Source organism: Ylistrum balloti, unplaced genomic scaffold (genome assembly GCF_031769215.1).
Source record: "Ylistrum balloti isolate Yb309-2 unplaced genomic scaffold, AGI_CSIRO_Ybal_v1 Utg369722, whole genome shotgun sequence".
NCBI classification, from domain to species: Eukaryota; Metazoa; Mollusca; class Bivalvia; order Pectinida; family Pectinidae; genus Ylistrum; species Ylistrum balloti.
Window position 1 is genome coordinate 849,862 of NW_026781941.1, and position 22,977 is coordinate 872,838.

Here is a 22,977-nt window from a genome sequence, read left to right on the forward strand (position 1 = left end):
CTGCCTACACATGCAACATGTATACCTAATTACGTTATTGGCTTTATATATATATGTGATATTGTGATATTATATAAAAATATAACCACTGACTGAGCAGAAATTACATACCACATACAGTATATTGCAGACTGTACAAAAGACACCCAAGTGAGGAGTTTCTCCCTGTACAAATCTAGCATTTACTAATAAAGTAAAAATAAAGTGAATTCAGGTGAAATAAACAACTGTTTCAACTTTCTAGGGTTCTTAAGTGATGAAAATTACCTTAATTTTGAAATCAGTAGAAGAAGCCGGCTTGTGGGATGGAGGACTGCAGCATTTTACGAAGTGAAAACGGATGAAGATTCGGATCAAGTGTTATAATTGCCACGATAATTCTATTGAAATGTATAATCTTTCCGTGCATTTTATGAATGTTGACGTTTTCAAATCGTTATTTTTATGTCATAGTATTTCTGTTATTCTGTCTCATTTACCAAATCCTCCTCTGACTTTTACCAGTATTAAGAAAGAAATTTACTCTCCTAGCACCCTCATACTTGGTTACGACTTTCATAGTTATCTCCTATTTATCTTTGATTTATCGCCTTCTATTTTAATAATAAATTTCAATAATCGCTATTTTACACGTATATTTCTCTTGTAGAATGCTGTAATATTCTCACGTGTGTCTGGTATCTACATGCATTTTATTGGGTATCTTCTTTGAACTTTTAAATTTTTGTCCCAAGATCGGATTTGCTGTAGGTCACACTGAGAATCAACAGTTTTGAATGCTTTAGTTATATTTTCTATATCAAAAATAACCAAATGCTAATAGTTAATCTGTTTTGTACACATTTTATCGTGACACATGCAAATCTTTGCAAATCCTTCCACATGTACACTATAATCGTCCTGACGCCCAAGCTTTCACATATTTCTCTACCAGTGTCTATGGTTGTTGAAGCGCCAGCAAGCCCTATCTCCCGCCATACCGTTCCCAAGTATCCATTTATTTCAACGAATTTCGATTAAATCAGTCTCTTGCTAGTCTTCAACAATTTTGGAATAAAACATCGCTGACGAGTCCCAAAGGACGAAATAGCTGTGTTATGCAGTTTAGTTGAGTACGTTATTCTTCTTTTGACATTCTAAGTTTGTACTGAAATGTGTTATTAACCTGTGTAATACCTAGACATTGTCCTTCCAACGATGCAGCAATATTCAGAAAATAAAATATTAGTTTCAAAGGATTTTTGCAAATACGAATTCATATACTTTAGTCAGAATTTTTCTTCTTCATTACATTACTTTTCTTCACAAAAGTCTTCTCAAAACAGAAACATTGGAGAAGCTATCGCTTATAATGCACGAGGAAAGAGTCCACTCCTACCGAATGTTATGTTATACTGAACGTATTCTTTCTTTGGACACCTCAATGTAGTTCAAACTCGTCTGTTTTGTTGTACTATACTGAAGTGTGAACATTTACGTCCAACTTTAAGGAGAAATATATGGAGGACGAAATTATAAACATGATCGAGTTTTTGTTTGACATCGTCTTTGTCGAATTTGGTGGTAAGATCTTCTAACAGACTATTGACATACCTATGGGAACCAGCTGTGCCCCTCTGTTGGCTGACATATTTTTGTTTTTATACAATGCTGAATTTTTTGAAGAGCATATCAAATCAGGTCACAAAGACTTTGCAAAATCGTTTACTTTAACCTTCATATATATTGATGATATCTTGTCTTTAAATGACAAGAAATTAATTGACTACGTCCATCGTATATATATCCACCACTACTAGGAATCAAAGATACGACATACACTTCTACATCAGCTGCTTATCTCGATATTTTCCTACAAAGAAACCAATATGGACAGCTTTCCAACAAGCTGTATGATAAACGTGATGATTTTCCATTTCTGGATAGTAATATGCCTGAATTGCCAACCTATGGTCTTTACATGTCACAGTTGTTTCAACATTTAAGAGCCTGTTGTCGTCAACTGACTCGTAACACAAGGGTTCAAAAGATGCAGATTGATAAAAATTATGGGGAAATTTTATGGTCTACATAGGGAGCTCATTGAGAAATACGTACTTGGATTGACCAAGATTTACATGGCTGGTGTCGTCGATGAAGCAGAAGACTCTTTCGGAACTGCTTGAACTGCATTCAGAAATACATTTTTGTATGCTATTAACCTTATTATTTTTTACTATCATGAAAGACATCAACCTCGACAAAGATCGTACTTCCGCAGTTTGGCATTTATAGGACACAGCCCAGTATTGGTTATGGATGTTGCATATCAGTTTATGCTGTATAGTTGCGTTTCGTGGAAGTCCAATGGGTATTAACATTCGGGTATGTCTAAACACTGGTATGCATATATACAGGCATATAACAAAAAATTCCTTATATTTTTTTATTGTAGTTAAATGTTTGTTGGGTTTTAATTTCGTGTTATCTCTGATGACCGCAGCATAACGCCATTAAAACACCCGCTAGTATTACAAGCTATAGGGTGCTCTTACCTAATAACATTCAGACATATTTTTTTTTTATTGAGTTGTAATCCCATGTAAATTCTTTTACGTCCAAATTATTTAAATTGTCCTTTGGGGAAAATAAGAGCAGCTTTTTATTGATTTCTTGCAGGGTTGTGTAATCAATAGTGTATTGTTTCCTTTAAAAAAGAAACAACCTTATTTCTTTTTACTAAAGCAGTATGAATTGTTATGGTAGAACGCGTTTTCTGCGTCATTTATGTGGAGTTACACACTGGAAACAGCATTATGCATCAAATGAGTAAACATTTTCCAAAGTTTAAATTCGTTACAAAATATCTCTAGTGGGCCATTTTAACATTTTTAAACAATTGCAATTATATATCATTGGTTTACTCCAAAATATCGACATTTAAATCCAAAAAGAATAAAATAAGCTGTATTTCGTAATACCGAGTAACACCAATTAAAATATGATTGTAGATGGTCTTATGATTGACCATAAGGGAACACATTCCTGTATCTGAATATGACCAAACAAAGTTGTTTTTTTCCCAAGGGGTTCATGCGCCATTGTTATAACAATTTCCAAATCTCCAACCGGAGTGGATAAAGCAGAACAGACAAGAAAGAAAAGGAGACACAAATCTCCAAACATGTTGAAATTGAGTAACAGATCAATTCTAGTTTCTTCTTTGGCCTCTTATGTGACGCAAAACACCAAATGGGACATAATTCTCTGGTGGGATCCAGTTTTACATACCTCTCGTGAATGCATGCAATGAGATTCTTGAGATCTGTCTATAGGTTTCTCCCACCACCTTAAGCGATTATATCGTGGAAAATGCCCACGATTTTTCGATGGGAATTTTGACATACGTTTAGGATTCTCTCCATACATGTATTCCTAAAATCAGTGGTCCAATCATCCGTAGTCATCGTCTTCATATGACGCTGACTGTTGAAAGAACGTACAACCCCAAAACAAACAAGTAGACACATTCCTAAATTGTCATTTGATGTTTTACTGAGTTTGTTAACTAGATACAATTGATTGACAAAATTCCATTAAAAGTTTAACGACATATAACAAATTGATCGATTTCAATTAAAAGTTTAACAGCATATGATAAATTGATCGATTTCCATTAAAAGTTAAACAACATATAATAAATTGATCGATTTCTATTAAAAGTTTAACAACATATGATAAATTGATCGATTTCCATTAAAAGTTCAAAAACATATAATAAATTGATCGATTTCCATTAAAAGTTAAACAACATATAATAAATTGATCGATTTCTATTAAAAGTTTAACAACATATGATAAATTGATCGATTTCCATTAAAAGTTCAAAAACATATAATGATTTACCAATTCTCAGCAAGAAGATAACATGATGTAAACAAAGAAATTACAGCCCTTTTCAATTCGTCGTGCCAATTGCTTTTCCCGACTAGGGTTTGTGATGACCACTGGTCAGTGCTGGAGCAGACACATTAACCATTGGAATCGATAGCGATATCACAGTAATATTCCCTTCAATGACTTTTTCATTAATATATATCCTATTTTCTATGGACAATAAATCAACAGAAAGAGCCGTGACATACGCCCGAATACGTAGACCAGCCTTCGTTTCGTTGTAATCAATGTCATATATTCCTTTGCTTCAATCTGCACATGAAGACGTGTTGTACTGAGCTGTCATGCGCCTTGCTAAATCGTGTCAACAGAGCTCAGACGGTATTGACTCTGCTCAAATCTTTTTGTGAATTCTTCCCCTTAAGCGATAGTTAGATTTGTTTCTGGATGCCAAGATACGTCATAAGCGCCATATCTTTATTGCTCTTCAACAAAAACTTACGTCACCTCTGTCATTGATATTACCGAATATTCTAGTTATTTTTACGGTAAGACTTTTAATTGTTTATTAAGAGTTTGATATCTTCGAAATGGCTGTGGTAAAATGAAGATGATGACACCTGATAACGGGCTCTTAGTGAAGGTGGTATAACTAACCATCACCTTAAGCCTTTTACCTTGCAGAATTAAGCTTTAAAACAAAACATATAGGGAAGCATTGCTAACGAAAATGAACAGGTACATTTATAGAAAGAAAATTCCTAAATGTTTCCTAATTATTGTCGTTTTCATATAAAAAAAATGGTTAAATCCTCACATAAGTCACATTTACTCAAAAGGAGATATTGAGAGTAGGCACGTTCCGAGTTGCTTTGTTGCTTGGTTTAATTTGTTTTGATGGAGTATAGCAACCTTTCAGCATCCAGGTTCATACGAGGACGGTTGTCAAGGGGACAGCAAGAGTGAGAAACAAAGCACATAGAAAAAGGGAAGAAAAGATGAAAATCCCAAGTTTTCCAATGGATGCGTCACATCTGTTTTGGGAGGAATCGTGGGCACCTTAACTCCGCAATTAGGTGACTTTTATGGTCCGTTTTAAAATTGTCATTTCACCGAATAATATTGACTTTGGTATGCTCTTTTACTGACTTGGATATGGAATTCGAACTCCAATTCGAAGGCCCAAAATAAGGCAATGCTTAAGGAGAAACAAAGAAGAAAAACTCGGTTTGCTCATATAGCTTCTGAACCTATACCATAATTGTTTAGATCTTTAAGAGTTATAGCCATCTGTAATCAGGACAGCCTACTAGAAATCGATGGCCAACAAAAAAACCTTCAAATATTGTTATGACGGGCGCATCAGTGAACACAAAGATAGACGCCGAAAACACATGGTTACTAATTATCGAGTGAAAGAAGTATCTTTCGGTCTTCTAAAAGGATTAGTTTTTTAAGATTACTGGTCTACATTTGTTTGGAGTTTCTCAACGGTATCCATACATCGATGGCATCGCTCTGCAAAGTAAACTTGAAGGTAGTAGCATGACAGCCGACCTGGCTATATTTTGCTGACAAAGGGCTTATCGGTCTTCGTGCGTACCATCAATGCCGAGAGAAAAGTAACATTTTGATGACTCTGGTATATCAATGGCGGATGTAAATCTCCCAAAGGCGAAAACGAGGTAATGTCATTATAGACTAAGAAGAACATTGATAAGAAAGATCTCAGAATTGAGATAAAATTCTAAGTCAAATCGCCTCATATGATCATACAATGTTTACCACTGATGAAAACAAGGCTATATTTAATATGTCATTGCTTAATGACTTGTGAAATAATAGCATATGACAAGTAGAAATTACATTTCTAATCAGGTTTTGAAATTTTATTAACCTTGTTTTCTAGTATAATTACTGGATAGAGCCACAATACAGCTTGCGTAAAGGACTGAAGGACAAACAATAAAACAATTGTAGAATATTTATGAGTTTGGATTTTTGATACAAAAATTGTGTGTTGTAACCACTACATAAGCACTACATTAATCTTAACTTCTTAAATTGCCTCCCTTTTTCACAAATACCTATTCACATGTCTGACCATTAGTCGTCTACTTCAGAACTCCCAATCGACCAATACCTTTCTTACCATGAGCAACATACATTTAGTCTAAATAGAGGATTAATGTCATTAACCGGGGTGTACCGTTTGATGAATACACACGTGCGTTTCACGCGCTAGCAGGTCAACGTCTCTGTTGCGTTTCGTTGCTCATCAGTTGATGGGGATGGCATGCCATTCTCCTGTTGAGCAGATTTGACGAACTTAATCAGATTTTGCCGGTAATGAGAGTCAGGTACTCCTATTGATCGTGGATGATATATCAATAGCTCTCACTGGCAATGCCCATCTTCTGTGTATAGTTTCATAAATGCAACAATGTATATCAGTGAACCTCGTCCCGGTAAGTCTATTGTCGATATACAGCAACGAATTGAGTACTAGCCCAAGCACACATCGAACCTTGTTACAGCGTACCGTGGTACAAAAGCAACTCTTCCTCTCGAAAATATGGATTCCCAGGCTAAATCCGGTGTTGACACGGCAAAGCAAACACATATAATTTCTATTTTCTCATACAAGAATAACAACATGAAGCTCTGTCGACTAAATGCATCATTGATTTGCGTTTATTGGTATTCTACGTTTCCTACAAAAACATATTTTGAAAAGACAAATTCATTTACTGACGAGATAGATGACTATCAACCATTTGCATTTAAGAACAGGTTCCTCATCGATACGTTGCAAATTTGCTTGAATTATTCAATAGTTAACACCGGTGGATTATTTCGGAAAGAGGTGCAACACGGATACAAGAGGCGGCCGCTATTGACGATAAAGTGTTATCACACCGAAATATTATAGCATTTACACAATAGAATGAAACCCCAACACGTCTCATTAAAAGTATGATGAGTGACTAGCTAGCAAGGAGAGTAAAGTACCATTCATATCGCATTCTTCCAAAGGGTGAATGCTCATCTCAAAGGTTAAAATCAATGTAGCTTCAACAGATCAATTAGGGAAGAAAAGGGATATAGAAAAGAGAGACAACATAATGTTCCTAGGTCGCACATTATCATAAAGCAGTGGGATCTGCAGGTGTTAAAGCTATGTATGTTGTTTATGATTGTACTTTAAGAAGCAATGGAAAGCGATATTCTTGCTTAAGAATACTGTAAAAAAAAAACACTTGAATTTTACCATTCTTTAAATGGGTTAATCTATATTATCTGTATATGTCTAATATTCGAAATTTCATAAACATTCGTCTGGTCCATATAATAATTTAATGTTACGGCAAATCTTTGGGACCAAAACACAGTATCATTGACCGCTATTTATGATTAAGTTATGGTAAGGTGTATGACGTTTCATTACAGCTATCATAAATTGGTATGTTATTTATGGCGATAAATGGGTACTTTAGAATGTTTGTCAGACCGGGTGAAACATGAGCTAAAGCATAAACTCAGTGAAAGGTCAGTTGATCAACCTGCATGTAGGTATACATGTATCATACATGTATCACTACAACTCTTGAAATTAATCAGTAACTTTCTACATACAATCAAGCATTTTATTATCACGAAAACAGCCCTGAAAAAATCATTAGCTGTCAAGTATGTCAGTTTTGGACGCCACTGGCGATGGGTAAACACTGTAAGATATCAGAATATCAAAATTATCGCCGACTATATGAAAAACACTGTAACATAATACGACATTGATATATATGTTTTGGTGAAGTTCCATCTTAGCCTCACTGAAATTTCGTTGATAAGAGCTTTTAGTTATAATTAAGCAATTTGCCTTATCTTTGAATTTTGAAGGAAGCCAGAAAAACAGCTGTTTAGTATAGAAAACTGAGGTATTCATTACGTGTTGAATTCAGACAAATTCTCATGTGTACCTTTAACGCTGACGAAACAAATCTGATTAAATGGGTAATATTGAAGATCTATTAAAAGCAAGTAGAGAAATTTGAAAATTTGATTCTAGAAGATAAATTATGATTTAATTTTGGGATAAAGATCAAAAACAAACTTACATATTAAATTTGTAAATGCTTGTGTCTTACACTACAAGACGAGTAAATGGATCCCTAATTAAATACTGAAACCTGCATTAACACAATACGTAAAGGGCCAAGATAAATGTGACCGCGTCTTAGAATGCCACTGTTGTCAACAATCAGTGTAATACACCCACAGCTCTTTTTAATGACAAAGGATTAATTCTTATATAAGGCGGAAGTAGAATAATGTTTTTGCACGATTGGAAGGAGCCTCCTGCGTTCAGAAATACTTAATTGAAGGAAAAACACTTCTTGGTATGTAAAGGACCTGTGGTGCCAAAGAAAACCGTCAAGTAAAATTGGTCTGGACAAACTCTTAAAAGCCGAAACTGCTTCTGGTATTTTCATCTTTTCTTACAAAAAACGTAAATATCACTCCTATTAAACGTCAATTTATCAGTCTGGAAAAGTTGAGCTCTTGTGATACCGTCTAGAGAGACAAGCCATGGGTGGTTTAAATTATTGGTCGTTTGAAACATTTCATTATTATCTGGGTCTCCAAATGCACGTATGTGTTAGAGGAAGACATTTATTTAATCCGACAAGATCCTGTTCCTTATCATGTACAACATCCTATTTCACATGGAATACAGATTTTCAGACATAGAATGCCTAAAAGGATATCATTCAAATTGCGGTAAATCCCCAATTAAATGCTCCTCTGTTATACATACATTAAAACTGCGATGCCATGCCTAGATTAAGCTTTGATATACTGCCACTCGTTTTCAAAAATTAAATCTCACGTTTTGTCTTTCCTTTCTTCACAATTAATTCCTTATGAAATGCCTCTCATTTAAATCGGAAAAAGCCTAAAATATACAGTAAAACTTTTTTTCTCGTTTTAGGTAGGTTTAATCCTTGCCCTAATTCCCCGAACTTGTTAACAAAAAAAGTCGAAATAAAACCCCTCCTTATACATAGTAAAACGTCCTTGTAATGGCCTGCATATATCAGTCAAGCTTAATGGTATCATCCCCCTGTTTATACTTAAATTGCGACAATTTATGCAAGGTTTCTCATGAAACTTACCTGGTTTTCTATTTACGAGTATTCTTAACATGTTGCATAGCATTCTAGTACGTGTATGTTATCACGTTTCGCATATTAGTATCTCCTCTTATTTCATAATTACAAGTATACATTTTACGTGCTAGAATATCCCTTTACAGATTACAGGTTACAAATTTGGGGAATTTTGGTGATGGGGGTTACGTAATCGTTACAACTAAGTTCACAGAAACACTGTGTCCGCGGATCATGTTATATACAACATTTGTAAAACAGCAACTGAGAGTATCCTTTTTCACGTGGCCTCAGTAACACACGGTGTCACGTTGGACTACGTGAGATAACACACGAACTGCACATGCGGTGCATACAGAATGCGATAACAGTGTTATACAATTTAGAGTCGGCAACTTACATTTTGCAAGTGTTATTTTCATTCCGATGATATGTTCCATTACATCTACAGTCGGACATAGATATATGGTTGTCTGTTTTTCACTCTGGTTTCTGTGTCCATTTGATAATCGAGTTAGTTGTTTATTTTTATTTTCTTTGTCTCGTATTTACATATTTACTGTAAAAATCATCGGTTACCTCTAAATGTAAAGTTCTGTAATTAAACAATAAGGGGACTACAATTACGCCTGCATATAAATTGCAAATGTTACATATATAACAACAGTGAAACTAGTTGTATCAAACGCCTGAATGCTAGTGCCAGGAGTCTTCATCTGGTGTAAGCCAAGGACCACGATTTAGTGTCACTTACTGATATCACCCTGAGACAATCGACCAACCACTATTGTTCAGAAAAATAAATGTGTATAAATAAAAGCAGAACTTAACGAATTTTCGTAAGAAGGGATTTGAAAATGATTGTGAAATTTCATGCGTTTAATTGTTAACGTTTTCAATGTTTATGATGAAATATCGCATTAAGAAAATTTTACAATTTTAATTTATTAATTCAAGTATTATTCCTATCACCTTGTATTAACCACTCTTGATGACCAAGAGACGGAAGCAGCAAGTGCACTCCGAGAAGCCAAGACCGCGACAAACAGAAATACTACAAAATCAGTACTGAATACTGTGTTCTGTGCTTGACAGGCTAACTTACAATAACAAGCAATAAAAACTGTTGGCCCCGTTGTCAATATAATATGACTCGTCAGAGAGTAGCATTGTCGTGACATTTCAATGTGATTTCACTATAACAGCCCTGGTGTACATATGAATGTAGCTATTGCAAAGGCGTGCAATCCCAAACAAAACCTCTAAATCAGCAGCAATATATAGTTTAATCGTGGTAAATGACAAGAGGTTTTGATTAAACCCTTGGAACACATACACTTACCAAATTATGGAATTAACTATAATGAAAAGCTAATTTAGTAAAATTATTTCCCTGACACACACTAGTTTTTTTTCATAATTGTTTATTACATCCATACATGAAAGAGGCATTATTAAAAACCGCTTCAAAGCCTTGGCAACCACAGAGTACTTTCACATTTGAATATTTTCCCCGTAGTCTTTCAAAATATCTAAGTAAAGTTAAAATGTTGATTTTGATAGCTGACAATTTGTCGAATTGACAAAATGTTACATTAAATTCCTTTAATATGTCAGTTTGTTCAAAAACAAGAGCATTCCGACATCTCTTCATGTTAACATTATATCGATGAACCGGTAGGTTGCTATATAGAAAAGGAAAATTAATTTGGAAACATAGTGTAGGTTATTTAAAGTGGATTATAACTAATCTAGTCAATAATTGACTGAACTAAGAGGTCATATCTCTCGTTGATTTGACTCGGTGTTTGTATTGTTTCTCATTGAAAAATATTTCATTTCTTTGTACGATATGAGGTTTGACGTTTTTTATGCTGATTTTTTTGCCTGTTGGTTCCGTTACTGCATTATTTGTTCTCGTTTCAGAACGTGATATTACTAACTTGGATCGGAAAATATTTACATAGCAGGTGTCGCCGATGAAGCAGAATAGTAAGCGTATTCTGGTCTTATTCTATTTCATGGGTCTCCGTGTAAATCTTGCTTTTGTTTGTTTATATTTTGCCCTAGTTACATTGAATTTGCGTTTGGATTGTGATTATGGTCACATGTTTGCCTTTCTTGTTGTTTTGCAAGTATTCGTTACTATATAGTAACAGCAGTAATCTTCCTTTTCAATATGTTGAAAAAAATGTTATTTTCTGTACGTTTCATTGCTTACTGTGTTTATCGCCTCGTGCACAGCCAGGGTTATTTTTAGGCAGGATATTTTCTAATATCTGGCGGATACCTAAATGAACAATATACGGGACGTCCGTCGCCTGTCATCAAGAGCAATTAGTGTAAAGTGCCTTGCCCAAGGACAAGACTTTAAATATAACGATGAAACAATTATCATGATCAATCATCCATGCATCAGAAAATATATTGACATTTACATCAGACATCGTGTTAAATGTACCGATGATTGTAAACACACGAAGGTGCTTGTTCCAAATGAATGGAATGATTAATTACAATCTCTATTGTACTGTTATTTACACAAGAAAATAATGTCAGTTGGTTGTGTAAGCGAATCTATATAATAACATACTATATCATATAGATGTAGAGTTACTAACTCTAATATTTCGCATTTTTCTGGGTTGCTGCCCTATTCAGTTATCAAATTTCCGCATATCCATACATTGGTGATGATACAGGCATATAGAAGTTTTTTTAAAATTTGGTTTTGACTCGCTGTATTTGCTGGGTAATCGATATCGCGCTATTTTTAAAGACCACATTATAACTAAATGTAATCCCGTGGAATAGAACAAAATATACATCAATAACTAGGGCATAAAACCAAGTATTTATTTACATTTGCCCACTGTCATTCAATACAACACTAGAGACCTAATATCATGATTGCTACTGATTCCAATGTATTGTGACTTCACAGTGTTCTTAGTGGCCATTTCCGGCTCTCGATTTATTTCATCATATTCAATTATGTGTTTCACTCGATGTCACTGATATGTAATTAATATTGCCAACACTGCTGTTGGGTTTGTAAATACAGATACTGAAATGTTTTTTTAATATAGGCATACTCGATATAGTTGCAATTCAAGGTTCTATGAGATTTGCCAAAATACCACTTGCAGTCATATCAAGTATAATAACACTACGAAAAAACTTTATTTCAATAGACCATATTTCCTTCTGCACTACAAAGATTGAACAAAAGACACAGGTGAATAACAACATATAATACAATGTTCAGCATGTTGTGTTTAGTAAAAACCTTTAGTCTTTCTGTTATATCTATTAACCACAAACTGATAGCATATGTAAATAATTGCATATGATAATGCAAACACTGGCTACCAAACCTGTTTCTTAATAACCATGACTATTCACTGCATGATATGTCTAACAATTAAAACTGACTATATATAGGACCTTTTACCACGAAAACTTCATCAGAATTCAAATATAATGGCGGCGCCTTCCCTTTAAATGTATATAGGCAATATCGTCTCCAGGGATTGTTTGTTGATTGCAAATATAAACCCCATTTACCTTTACTTCTCTGCATTGTTTTATTCTATTATTTTAGTTTGATCTTGATGAAGGTCATCTATAACAATATGTTAATCGATTGTCCTATTGTAAAATATTGCTCACAGTGAAATGTTTTCTGAATCAGCTTGACAATAACACAACAGTTGAACATCCGATTGTTTAAATTTTGTTTGTTTAAATACCTGTAGGGCTCATCAACTCGTTATACTCGGATATAATATAGTCTATGTTATTGGCAGCTCCAACATCATGTTAAAAAGTCTTGTGTATTGTTTGTCACAGAATGGGAAGCGCGCTCTTTTTGCTATGCGTGGTTGATCAATGTATTATTGATACGTAGGAGCTAGTATGTCTGGTGTCCCTGTTGTGAAATGGTCCCTATGGACCTTACTAAAGCTGTAACGGAAACAGACAGTATCGTAGCTGTGTCTAACACAATCCGAACACATGGAGCGTTTGGACTGTGTCATCAATATACACAAGATAATGTTTTTCTTTCCTCTTTTTTTTTAGATTGATTGTATTTTGTATTACTTGTTGCAGAAAAAGCCAAATCCGTTGGGTTACAAATTGCAACGAGAAAGAAGATGGATGGGAGTATTTGTTGTGGAAATAAGTTTCACAATAACACCACTAAACATCGGCATTAATCTTATACTGTAGGTTCACTTGATTGCATGGCAAACGGATACAAGTGACATGGACTTTAATATACAAGGTTTCGTTTGGTTGTTTCAATAAGATAAGTTTCGTTTAGCGTTTTTGCATTACTTTTTTATTCATCAATTATAGTTGACCTGAAATTTATATTTATTTTCTGGACAAGATTTCGGATTTTAAAAAACAAAGGTTGATTGTAAGCGGAAGTATTTTGGAACGCTCAAATTTTATCTTAATGTTCATTTTGAAAAAATAGGCCATTGATTGGAATACAAAAATGTATGCGATATAACTTTTATATGAAATTTATAATTAAGGTACTCATAATTTATTGGAAAACATCCTATGCTTTATCATAAGGTTATCTCTAAGATTATGAAATAGGATACAGAAATTGATAGCACCTTTAAAAACAGATTCAGACAATGAATTATGAACAGCACCATACAGCTATTTCGTCCTTTAATGATGCCAATGACCTAATTTTTGAAGCATAGGAGAAAATTCGGAGTGATCGAAAGGAAAGGAATTAAGGTGGGGAGGTGCGATAGCCAAACAAAAATCTGAACTGATGATGTTGATAAAGCTTTAAAGTTGCAAATAATTTTCATTCATAATTGATTTGCACTGTAGAATATTTCTTCTGAATGATCAATTTCGAAGAATCCATTTATAAAATATTTTTGTATACATTAGTTTTTACTTTCCACCTGATTTATTCAATGATACGGTTAATCCACATCCACAAATATGTCTTCAATTTTTGTATTTGACCGATTGCGATCATCTCCTATCAAAAGAAAGGAGTATCTTTCGTTTAAGATATACTGTATATATAATTGATTTCGTTCATCGGTCATTTCCTTCCGAAGTACGCGATTTGAATACAAACAATAGTCATAATTACTGACTTTGTGTTGATTAGAGAAGTGCTACTAAATTGGTTCAATAAGTCTTATCATGTAATGTTTAAATTCTGTTCTGACAGCTCAGTCGGTAGAGCTGGCCTAGGCAACCCAAGGTACGATGTTCGATACCTGTGGCGTGTGTTTCTCGGTAAGCTGTGAGGACTGGGCTCTGCTGTCGTGGTTGTATCTTTTGGGAGACATTTTGCCCTGATAACATGTTGTGGACATCCCGTATGTTGTTCAGTGAAGTAGCTCTACCTCAAAATGGCACTGACTTTTCACAGGGCGATGCATGAAGCTAACAATCATGTCATAAAATTCAGTCTGCAATTAACTTAGATAAATAATGCAAGTTGCTGGTTTGAGAAAAAATTAAATATCATACATAAATGAGCTTGCTGTAGTGTTGAACAACACTGGAGAAAGTAGCGTTGTACACTGAATATTTAAATGTACTATTGTTCTCAACGTCCGGATGACATTTAACAGTAACACCCAACAGAAACCTCATTTACTTATAGCGTCAAGGACTTGTTAATAAATTAAATCTAATTAGCAGGGAATGTTTTAATTATTGATTTTAATTATCATAACGCTACTATCTTCTCTTACCATCAAGTACAGTGTATATAAGAGTGGGTGCAGATATCTATTGTTAACGATACCAGTTGTAAAACTCAATAAACACAATCCACTTTCCTTCATTCCGAAATTAACATCAGTTTATTAAGGATTTATAATGTCTTAGGGTCATGATTATAGTGAGAATTGAAAATTTGGGAAACAATATAGCGTCAGTATAAGTTTCTAATCGCGCTGAAGTAACTCATATCATAATGTAGACGAATATGGTGACACAATTAAAATGTAAATACACATGTGGGCGTGTACTATCAATCGACAATATGTTACAACTGACTCGCATGTTTACATCATTATAAATGTTATGTCTAATCTACGTTTAAAGAATATCAGACAATCAATGATACATTTAATGTGTTTGAATATATTATTATTCTTAAAAAAAAACTTTCTGAAAGAAAACTTATGAAAAAATGAAAAGTAAATTTCCGATTGCAAAAAGGGGAAAAACAACACATATGTTGCTAGCTTTACTGAAAGAGTGTCTGGTGTCAATCAGGAAATTCTACTGATGGAGTACTAGCCATCAGCTTTTGCAGCGAAAATGATTATTTCTTGAAAATATTCATTTTCACAAACATTTTCAAGCTAAAGACAATTTTTGCGATAGTAAATTTACTCACGTAATTAGTGGTGGCAAATTAAAACAGTCACGAACATTTTGAAACATAAAAACTTGAGTAAAAATTCCATTCCACATTTATGCAATTCTCAATCTCGTGAAGGCATCTGTCGATCACGTGTAAAAATAGAATAGGAATGATTGTAGACACATGGTATATCACGTGATATCAGACATCATCTACTGTGCAATAAATAGCAATACCGGTGATTCAATACAGATCACATCCATACGTCACTGTTTTTTGTGTTGAGGTAAACCCGCATCTCTTATGTAATATCTAATGTAAATCTATGATCCCGTTAAAAAAACCTCTTGATCTTAATTGTGTGTAATATTTTTCTTTTTCTTTACTTTTCGTTATAATGATCGCTGATATTTATTTATTACCAGATTCAGTTACGAAATGCATACATTCCCATTTTATGATGGTGTTCTACACACAAACAATATATTATAACACATCTAAAACTAGCATCATTATGCGTTTTAAAGTAGTATTCCCATTTCTTGGAAGCAATGAAACTAAATATTTGTGTAAATGAATAGAGCATAGAAAACAAAATGAAAAACGGATATTTTCTATTTTACATATTCCACGTTGTGTTTTGAATCGCAGCTGTATGAACCACAAGTTTTACATTTTTCCTGGACTAATAATAATTCAATAAACAGATACATATATAACGAGTTGATTAGAGATGTATTCGTCGGCTCAAATAAACATATACTGTTCAGATCTTTCATTTATATTACACAACCGCAGGAAATGAACGTTATTGCATACAGGTTTTTCACAGTAATCAAACATATCAGCTTGAAGTGATCAATACAAAACAAAACAAAAATTGATTTACCGAAAACACAAGCAACATATTGGACAAATTTCCTCTGATTAATATTGCGCAGGTTTCATGTGCTATATTGTATAAACGTATTATGCACCAGGACATTTTCAACCTTCGAGAAGTAATACTTCACATGGTTGCTGTCTGATGGTATCAAATTGTTATTAAAAGTATCATTGGCTCCAAACCAAACTGAATTGCAAAAGGATATCGATGTCAATTTTCGGATTCAGAAATTTATGTCATAATTTGATTTATTAATTATGTTGATATTTAAAGTAGTAAAACAGATAACTGATGTTGTTGTTTTGAGCAACCTTGACCTTGGCTTCCGGTTTTCTATGTAAGGATAAATAAACAAAGCAGAATTATAAAAAAAACTTACCTGACAAGGTCAAGGAAAGTGTCGGCGGTATTAAGTTTTTCGGTCTTTCCATATCGTTGAATTTTCGACCGGTCAGCATTTCGTCCAGGCTGAATAATGACGGCCATTGTTATCCCCAAAATGACCGCCAAAAGTGTAGTGGTCGCAAAGTAGGCCATAGTTCTCAAACCCATCTTGCCACATGTCTTGGCATCCAGACCGGCGATTCCCGCTATCAAACTTGACACAATGAGCGGGAGGATCAACATTTTCAACATTCTCATCAACATTTCTCCCGGAAAGGACAGATACATAATTTCTCTTTTTGTCATAACCGTCCCAGAACGTACCGCAAACCCAATGGCCACCCCAAGTACAACAGATCCTAACAAAAGAATCAGAATAAGGTTTTCTTTCACGTTTTGAAGGCATGATTCCTTACATTTATTTCTACGCGGCCCTGTTCCTTCCTCTGGGACCGGAATAACGATGTGAGTGTTCACTTTTTGCTGATCTTGGTTGGGTTCCATCATTTTGCTTTAAGAATTACTCAAATCACGTTCTTTTCCAAAATATATCAATGCCTTTATCTCTTCAATCCAAAATGCTCTGCATTCCAGATTTATACCAAACACAAAGAAAATAGTAAATCAGAATCACAAATCACTATACACTTAAAAATACTCCACAATTGTAAATTTGGTTATTCACAACTTTTCACGGATCATTAACAAGACAACCACATCAACTTAAAAAGAACGGTTTGTAGAAGTCAGCAAACAACTTGAAGTTAATTCCGTATCAAACCTGGCACAGTTGGAAAACAGCAAGCAATATTGTAATACCACGTGGTTTTTTAATACCAATAAAAAGTATTGGATAACAGTAACGGCGCTTCCGACACAATATACATCAGTTTCCCACCTGTATGAGCCGTCTCCTGTCGATGTTGGTCCGTTCTAGTTTTATAAAAACTCTATCAACACACATGAACTGCACAAACCACTAATCATAAAGGGATGTTTAATATCCAAGACATGTGCTTACACTGTATGCAGCAGGATTAAAAAACGATAAAGGAAAGAAACCCTTAGATGAATTAATGAGAGAAGATCTATGAGTATCAGGTAGTAATACGCCGAGGCGATGCTTCTACTGCATTGGTCGGTCTGGAGCCCTGTGCTGTTATGGATTGCTTCAGTACGCTCAACAGAGAGCGGGGACGATTGCAGTGTAATGCGCGCTCCGTATACCACTAACACCGCTCATACTACAGACTACCCGCCACTCTCAGCACAAACTATTCACCTACTGGATGCGGAAAAGATGAAATATATACAATACATTATTAGGCTGCTGTGCTGATTGACTTAGTAAACAGAGTCCGTTGGGACTTATTAGGTCACATAAACACTGCAGTATCTCAATAATCATATTTTAAGTGGTTCGGAGTTGTGTCTTGACATTTTCGTTCAGATGAAGGAGTGATATTTCTTTCTTTTATGCACATTCAACGATTCAACTAATTAAATTGTAGTCACGACATACATGTAAATGTATGACTTGTTTTTCGAGCGGCATATATGAGGTTTCTGAACCAGTGTTTGCAATTAAACAATATTGTTCTTTCCTTGTCCATAACAACAGACTGCATATTTGAGAACATAATGAAATTAAACTACAAGTATACAGCTGCAGTTATCTAGGTCACCCTATTAAGTCACAGTATAGTGAACAAACCAGTCGTTCCACCCAAAACCACAGCTGAGCGTTAAGCCGAATTAGCCGCGACTAGGAGACGTAAGCAGTATCTCGGACGAGGAGTAATCACTTGGACAGATGCAATAAACCTACATTAAACCCAAATAGTTGTTTTTTTCGTAACCTGTCTCTATCAAATGTTTCAATGACTACGTGTTAGTAAAATTCGGGTAACAAGGTCAGACTACATTGGGACAACGGAATGCCTGAAGAAATTAGAAAAAGAAGGAGAAAACATCATTTTCACATTTCTGGAAAACTTGTCAAACGCGAATTTTCAAAGTTAAAGCGGCACAGGAAGCAAAGGTTCCCTTACTTGGTTTAGGAGTTTTATTTGGAGCTTCCTTCCGGGCAAAAATAATTGAAATAAATTGGAATGACATAAAAAAAAATTTGATTTAGCTTTTAAAAAAATATTGCGCGGAACAAATTAGCAAAAAAAACCAAGAAACATAAAATACATGATTGTACTGTCCCCCCAGAAATCAGTAGTCCGAAAGTTGTTTGTGGTTCTACTTTGTTTCAATGTTTACATACATGTTATAAAACAATACTAACAAAATATACCGAATAACTACTAAAGTAGTAAAATGAAAATAATAAATGGGAGCCAAATTAACAGTTTCATTTGCATTATTAGTAACATGAAAAAATCAATTGGAATAACTCGACTAAGGCTTCCAGGCCGCAAGGAACAAGGTATAACGATAAGATGACCAACAGAGGAGTACGGATTAACACTACAGACAGGTTATCTGGACATAAAGAGGACAGTCGTCCCGTCAAGAAACCAGCCCTTCCGGAATGCTTTTTTGTTGGTGTGACACATAAGAATGGGAGAACCATGTCGGGGATTCTGGGTAAAGCCGTTTAAGCATGCTGTACCAACAAGAAGATTGGTGGAAGAGCGTAAAAAGATGACGTTCAAATTGTCAGTTCAGAAACCGTTGGTAGAAAAAGGGTGCTACCCGTGTTAATTGAAAATGGAAAAACCGATTTGTCCTTACACGGGTTCTAGACTGGTGCAGCGCCTATGGGCTCCGAATGGACCCAAGAATGTGGGTTGTATTTTTCTAAAGGAGTGTGGCGGTATATTCTTTGTAGTCATTTTATCACACAAGTTTTTTGTCTCATTCAGACGGAAAATAATGGTTGTTACGACCCACGTCCTAAAGTTTCTGGATCAAATCGTTTTTGGACACTTAAGCACAAAATAAAATCGTATTTGATGCAAACTGATGTCAGAGTTCATTTTAACAGCGTCAATAAATAGTTTCCAAGAAGTGGTGAAAAGAATGTCAAATAACATCCTGAGTGGTTCTAGGCTTTGCGGGGTTTTCCCACTTTTACTTTTCATCTTCATTGCGATATCAGATGAGATTTCTGCACTTGCCCAGTTGCTCCATTCTTTAGCTTCCATACATCTATAATACTTAACCTTTCTCTCATTAAACTAAAACTACTGCTTATAGATTTCTAACTAATGGATATGAATATATTGTAAAAAAATGACAGCAGTCAACTGAAAAAGAAAATAAATTCCAGAACAAGAAACTGTAAAGAACATATTAGAAAGGTTTAGAGTTCAAACACACCCGTCATACATCATAATGTTTTTTCTCTGTGATATGGAACTTTAAAATAAAATACCTGCTCTGAAGCAATAATGTGCTATGTTAGTCTAGATCAGGTACATAGGTTGTCTGCAAAATAACCGATTTACTTGGTATTGAAGATAACGATAAGGTGTCATTTCTAGCGAAGGACTTGCTAATCTTCCGTGTTCGTCCTTTAGAATGCTTATCTATGATGTAAAATTGTGCTGAAGCCTATCCATTGTCGATTCGAATTTCGCTGTCTCTGCTTTAAGGAATTCTACTTTCACTACTTGATATAGCATAGTCTCTATCGAAATGAGTCGTTCATCAGTTGTTAATGTCTTTATTCGCCGTACCTTTCTATGCCCCCGCATCGACTACTGCACCGTAAGTGGAATGACTTTCCTATAACAAGACCTTTCTGTTGGTATCAAAAAGTTTTGACCGTGACATTTGACCTACATTTTAAATCTTAAACATTGGCCTTAACAACTGCATAGTAAAGACACAAGTGTTTCACAAAGTGTGCATGCAATTAGCACATGCCTTACCGGGTACAGTTAGAATGTCCCGCTTCAGAATATTGCTGCAACCGGAGGCATAGTGTTTCATAAACATATCTTGTTCTGTGTATTCAAATATTGTCTTCAAGTACATTTTTTTCTTCTTTGTAAGTGTGCTTTATTCTTCATTTATACTGAAAATTTCAGCAAAGAAGACTTTGGTAAAGAAAATATGAGCCGGAGTAATTCACATCTGGTTTTATCGATTGTGACGTAGTTTATAAACTTAATATCATATTTCAAAATACGCGTGCCCGTTCCAACAATCATGAAGACACACATCATCAGCCAATCAATAAATGTGTTACAAACGTTAATTTTACTTTCTATTTGGATATAGCAACAATTATTAGGGTTGCTTCGGAATGAACTGTGTATGATTGCGGTTTCATAGAAATACCAACACAACACAACACGATATTGGAATATCTTAGGGCATCTAATGAAAATATACACAGTCGAGAGAAATTTACAGATTTTCTTACTGGAAGTCCTGCACATGATCCAAACGGATGCTCTCAAAGATTTAAAGTTACTGATTCTTATAAACAGATACGTCGTCAAATCATCAGAACATGTTATTGACCAGGAAGATTAACGAATCAAAGAGTTCTGCTGGGTATGGAAATATTAATATCAGGTATTGCCACCTTTCCTCTGGTACAGTTGTTGTAATCGTCGTGTCATTCCAATGACCAGACGCCGAAACTTGTTTTGAGAAAACCACATTCACTCCTGAATAAATGCACCTCGTAATTCTCCAGTTGTTTGGCATGTGAGTCCGGTACATTTACCTTTTGTCCGAGGAAGTTTCTACCTATTCTTGTCATCCATTAAGATTGACCGATTTGTCAATGATTGGGCATCGAAATGTTGGACAACTCAAGGTCAAGGATTTGATAACAGTTCTTCTGCCAATTTAAAGTTTCTTCAAGGACAGCATGTGAAGTTGAACAGTTTAGAGAAAAGCCTCCCTAAAAAGCAACACCGCAACTACGAAATGTTGTTGCGCGCAGAATGTGATTCTGATGTTATGCAGTATTTCTTGTTCAGCAAACTTGGACCCTGCCATCTGCAGTAACTTTTGTCCTTCTGTTCCCAGTCAAAATGCTGCCTATATTTTATGACACTGACTACATATTCTACTTTTCTTGCAACACTTTGTAAAATTCAGACCATGAAAACTCCAACAGTGTTGTTGTTCGGTCTTTGTTTACCTGACGTTGAATTTAATATAATTACTTCAACGGATGTGACAGCGATTTTGTGAACTTTCGTATATAAACTTGTTCATTACAACATGTAAAATCGCTTATTTCAACAGCTATTCATATTGTTAATCGGAATATTTAAGTAAATTCTAAAGTAATTCTGTCGATTTAACACACGTGCTAAAAGTATTTCCGTTACTGTTGAATACTCCAAAATACGTGGTATGTGTATTCCGACAATCGCAGCGCAGTTGCAGAATAAGATCATAATTAAAAGCCAAGTTCAGTAAAATTAGGGCGAAATACGTCCAAAGGGAATATTTATACGCAGACACCTGGAAAAGTATCAGCAGAATAAGACCAGGTATATTGGAAAAGTAAGCGTCTCCTGGTTCATCGATGACACCACCATGTATGTGTTAATCAATAGAGGAAGTAATGTTTCGTTCTCAAATAAGATCAGATACAACAACGGAAACAATAGACAAAACAGGAAATACAAAAATTATCTAAATGCTAAAATAACGGATCTGAGACTAGCTATAGTGGCCCAAAGCTTTCACTGAAATGAAATACATTCTATAGCAGGGTCACCATAGCTTAGGCGGTAGAGTCTCATAACCAAAAAGTCGAAGAACTGAGGTGGGTGGTTCAATCGCTGATCAGTCGGTTGGTAATTATCAAAAAGGTTAGAAAACAACATGATTTTGTGTATTTTGAAGGAAATAGTAATGTTGACACTAGAGAAAAAACGTTTTAAATAAACACAAAAATGAATAATTACTTTTCAATTGCAGTATCATAAATAATTTTCTTTCCGGAAATTTTCCCGGTTTTTCTTTCGTTCCTAGTCCTAGTTTATGTCTTCATTTCTGTCCTATCTCTTTGTCTGAAGCAATTCCTTAATTAAACGGTCCGCTACATTAAATGTGATGGCAGTTTTGTAATTCAACATCACTACACCACTGAAGGCAATTGATAACGCGAGAGAAATGTGACTTACAGACAGTTGTAAAACTATCGTTACACACACAACTAAAACAATGAGAAACTTTATAGTCAATATCATTTATATTACCATCGCCACATATTCAATTAATTGATATCACATGAATTGAAACAGGAAGCTTTTACATTAACAAATACAGAACAAATCATAAACCATCGGAACCCAGCCGTCAGA

General features: G+C 34.8%; 1 protein-coding gene across 1 annotated transcript in view; it reads right to left on the reverse strand.

Annotated features, from left to right (window-relative positions):
• The window catches only part of LOC132565423 (excitatory amino acid transporter 1-like), a 59,102-nt gene extending 41,908 nt beyond the window's left edge, over positions 1-17,194 (reverse strand). Inside the window, exon 1 of the mRNA XM_060230064.1 lies at positions 16,683-17,194. Within this exon, the coding sequence (XP_060086047.1) occupies positions 16,683-17,194 (512 nt within the window). The remainder of the gene's footprint in view (positions 1-16,682) is intronic.
• Positions 17,195-22,977: the final 5,783 nt, after the last annotated feature.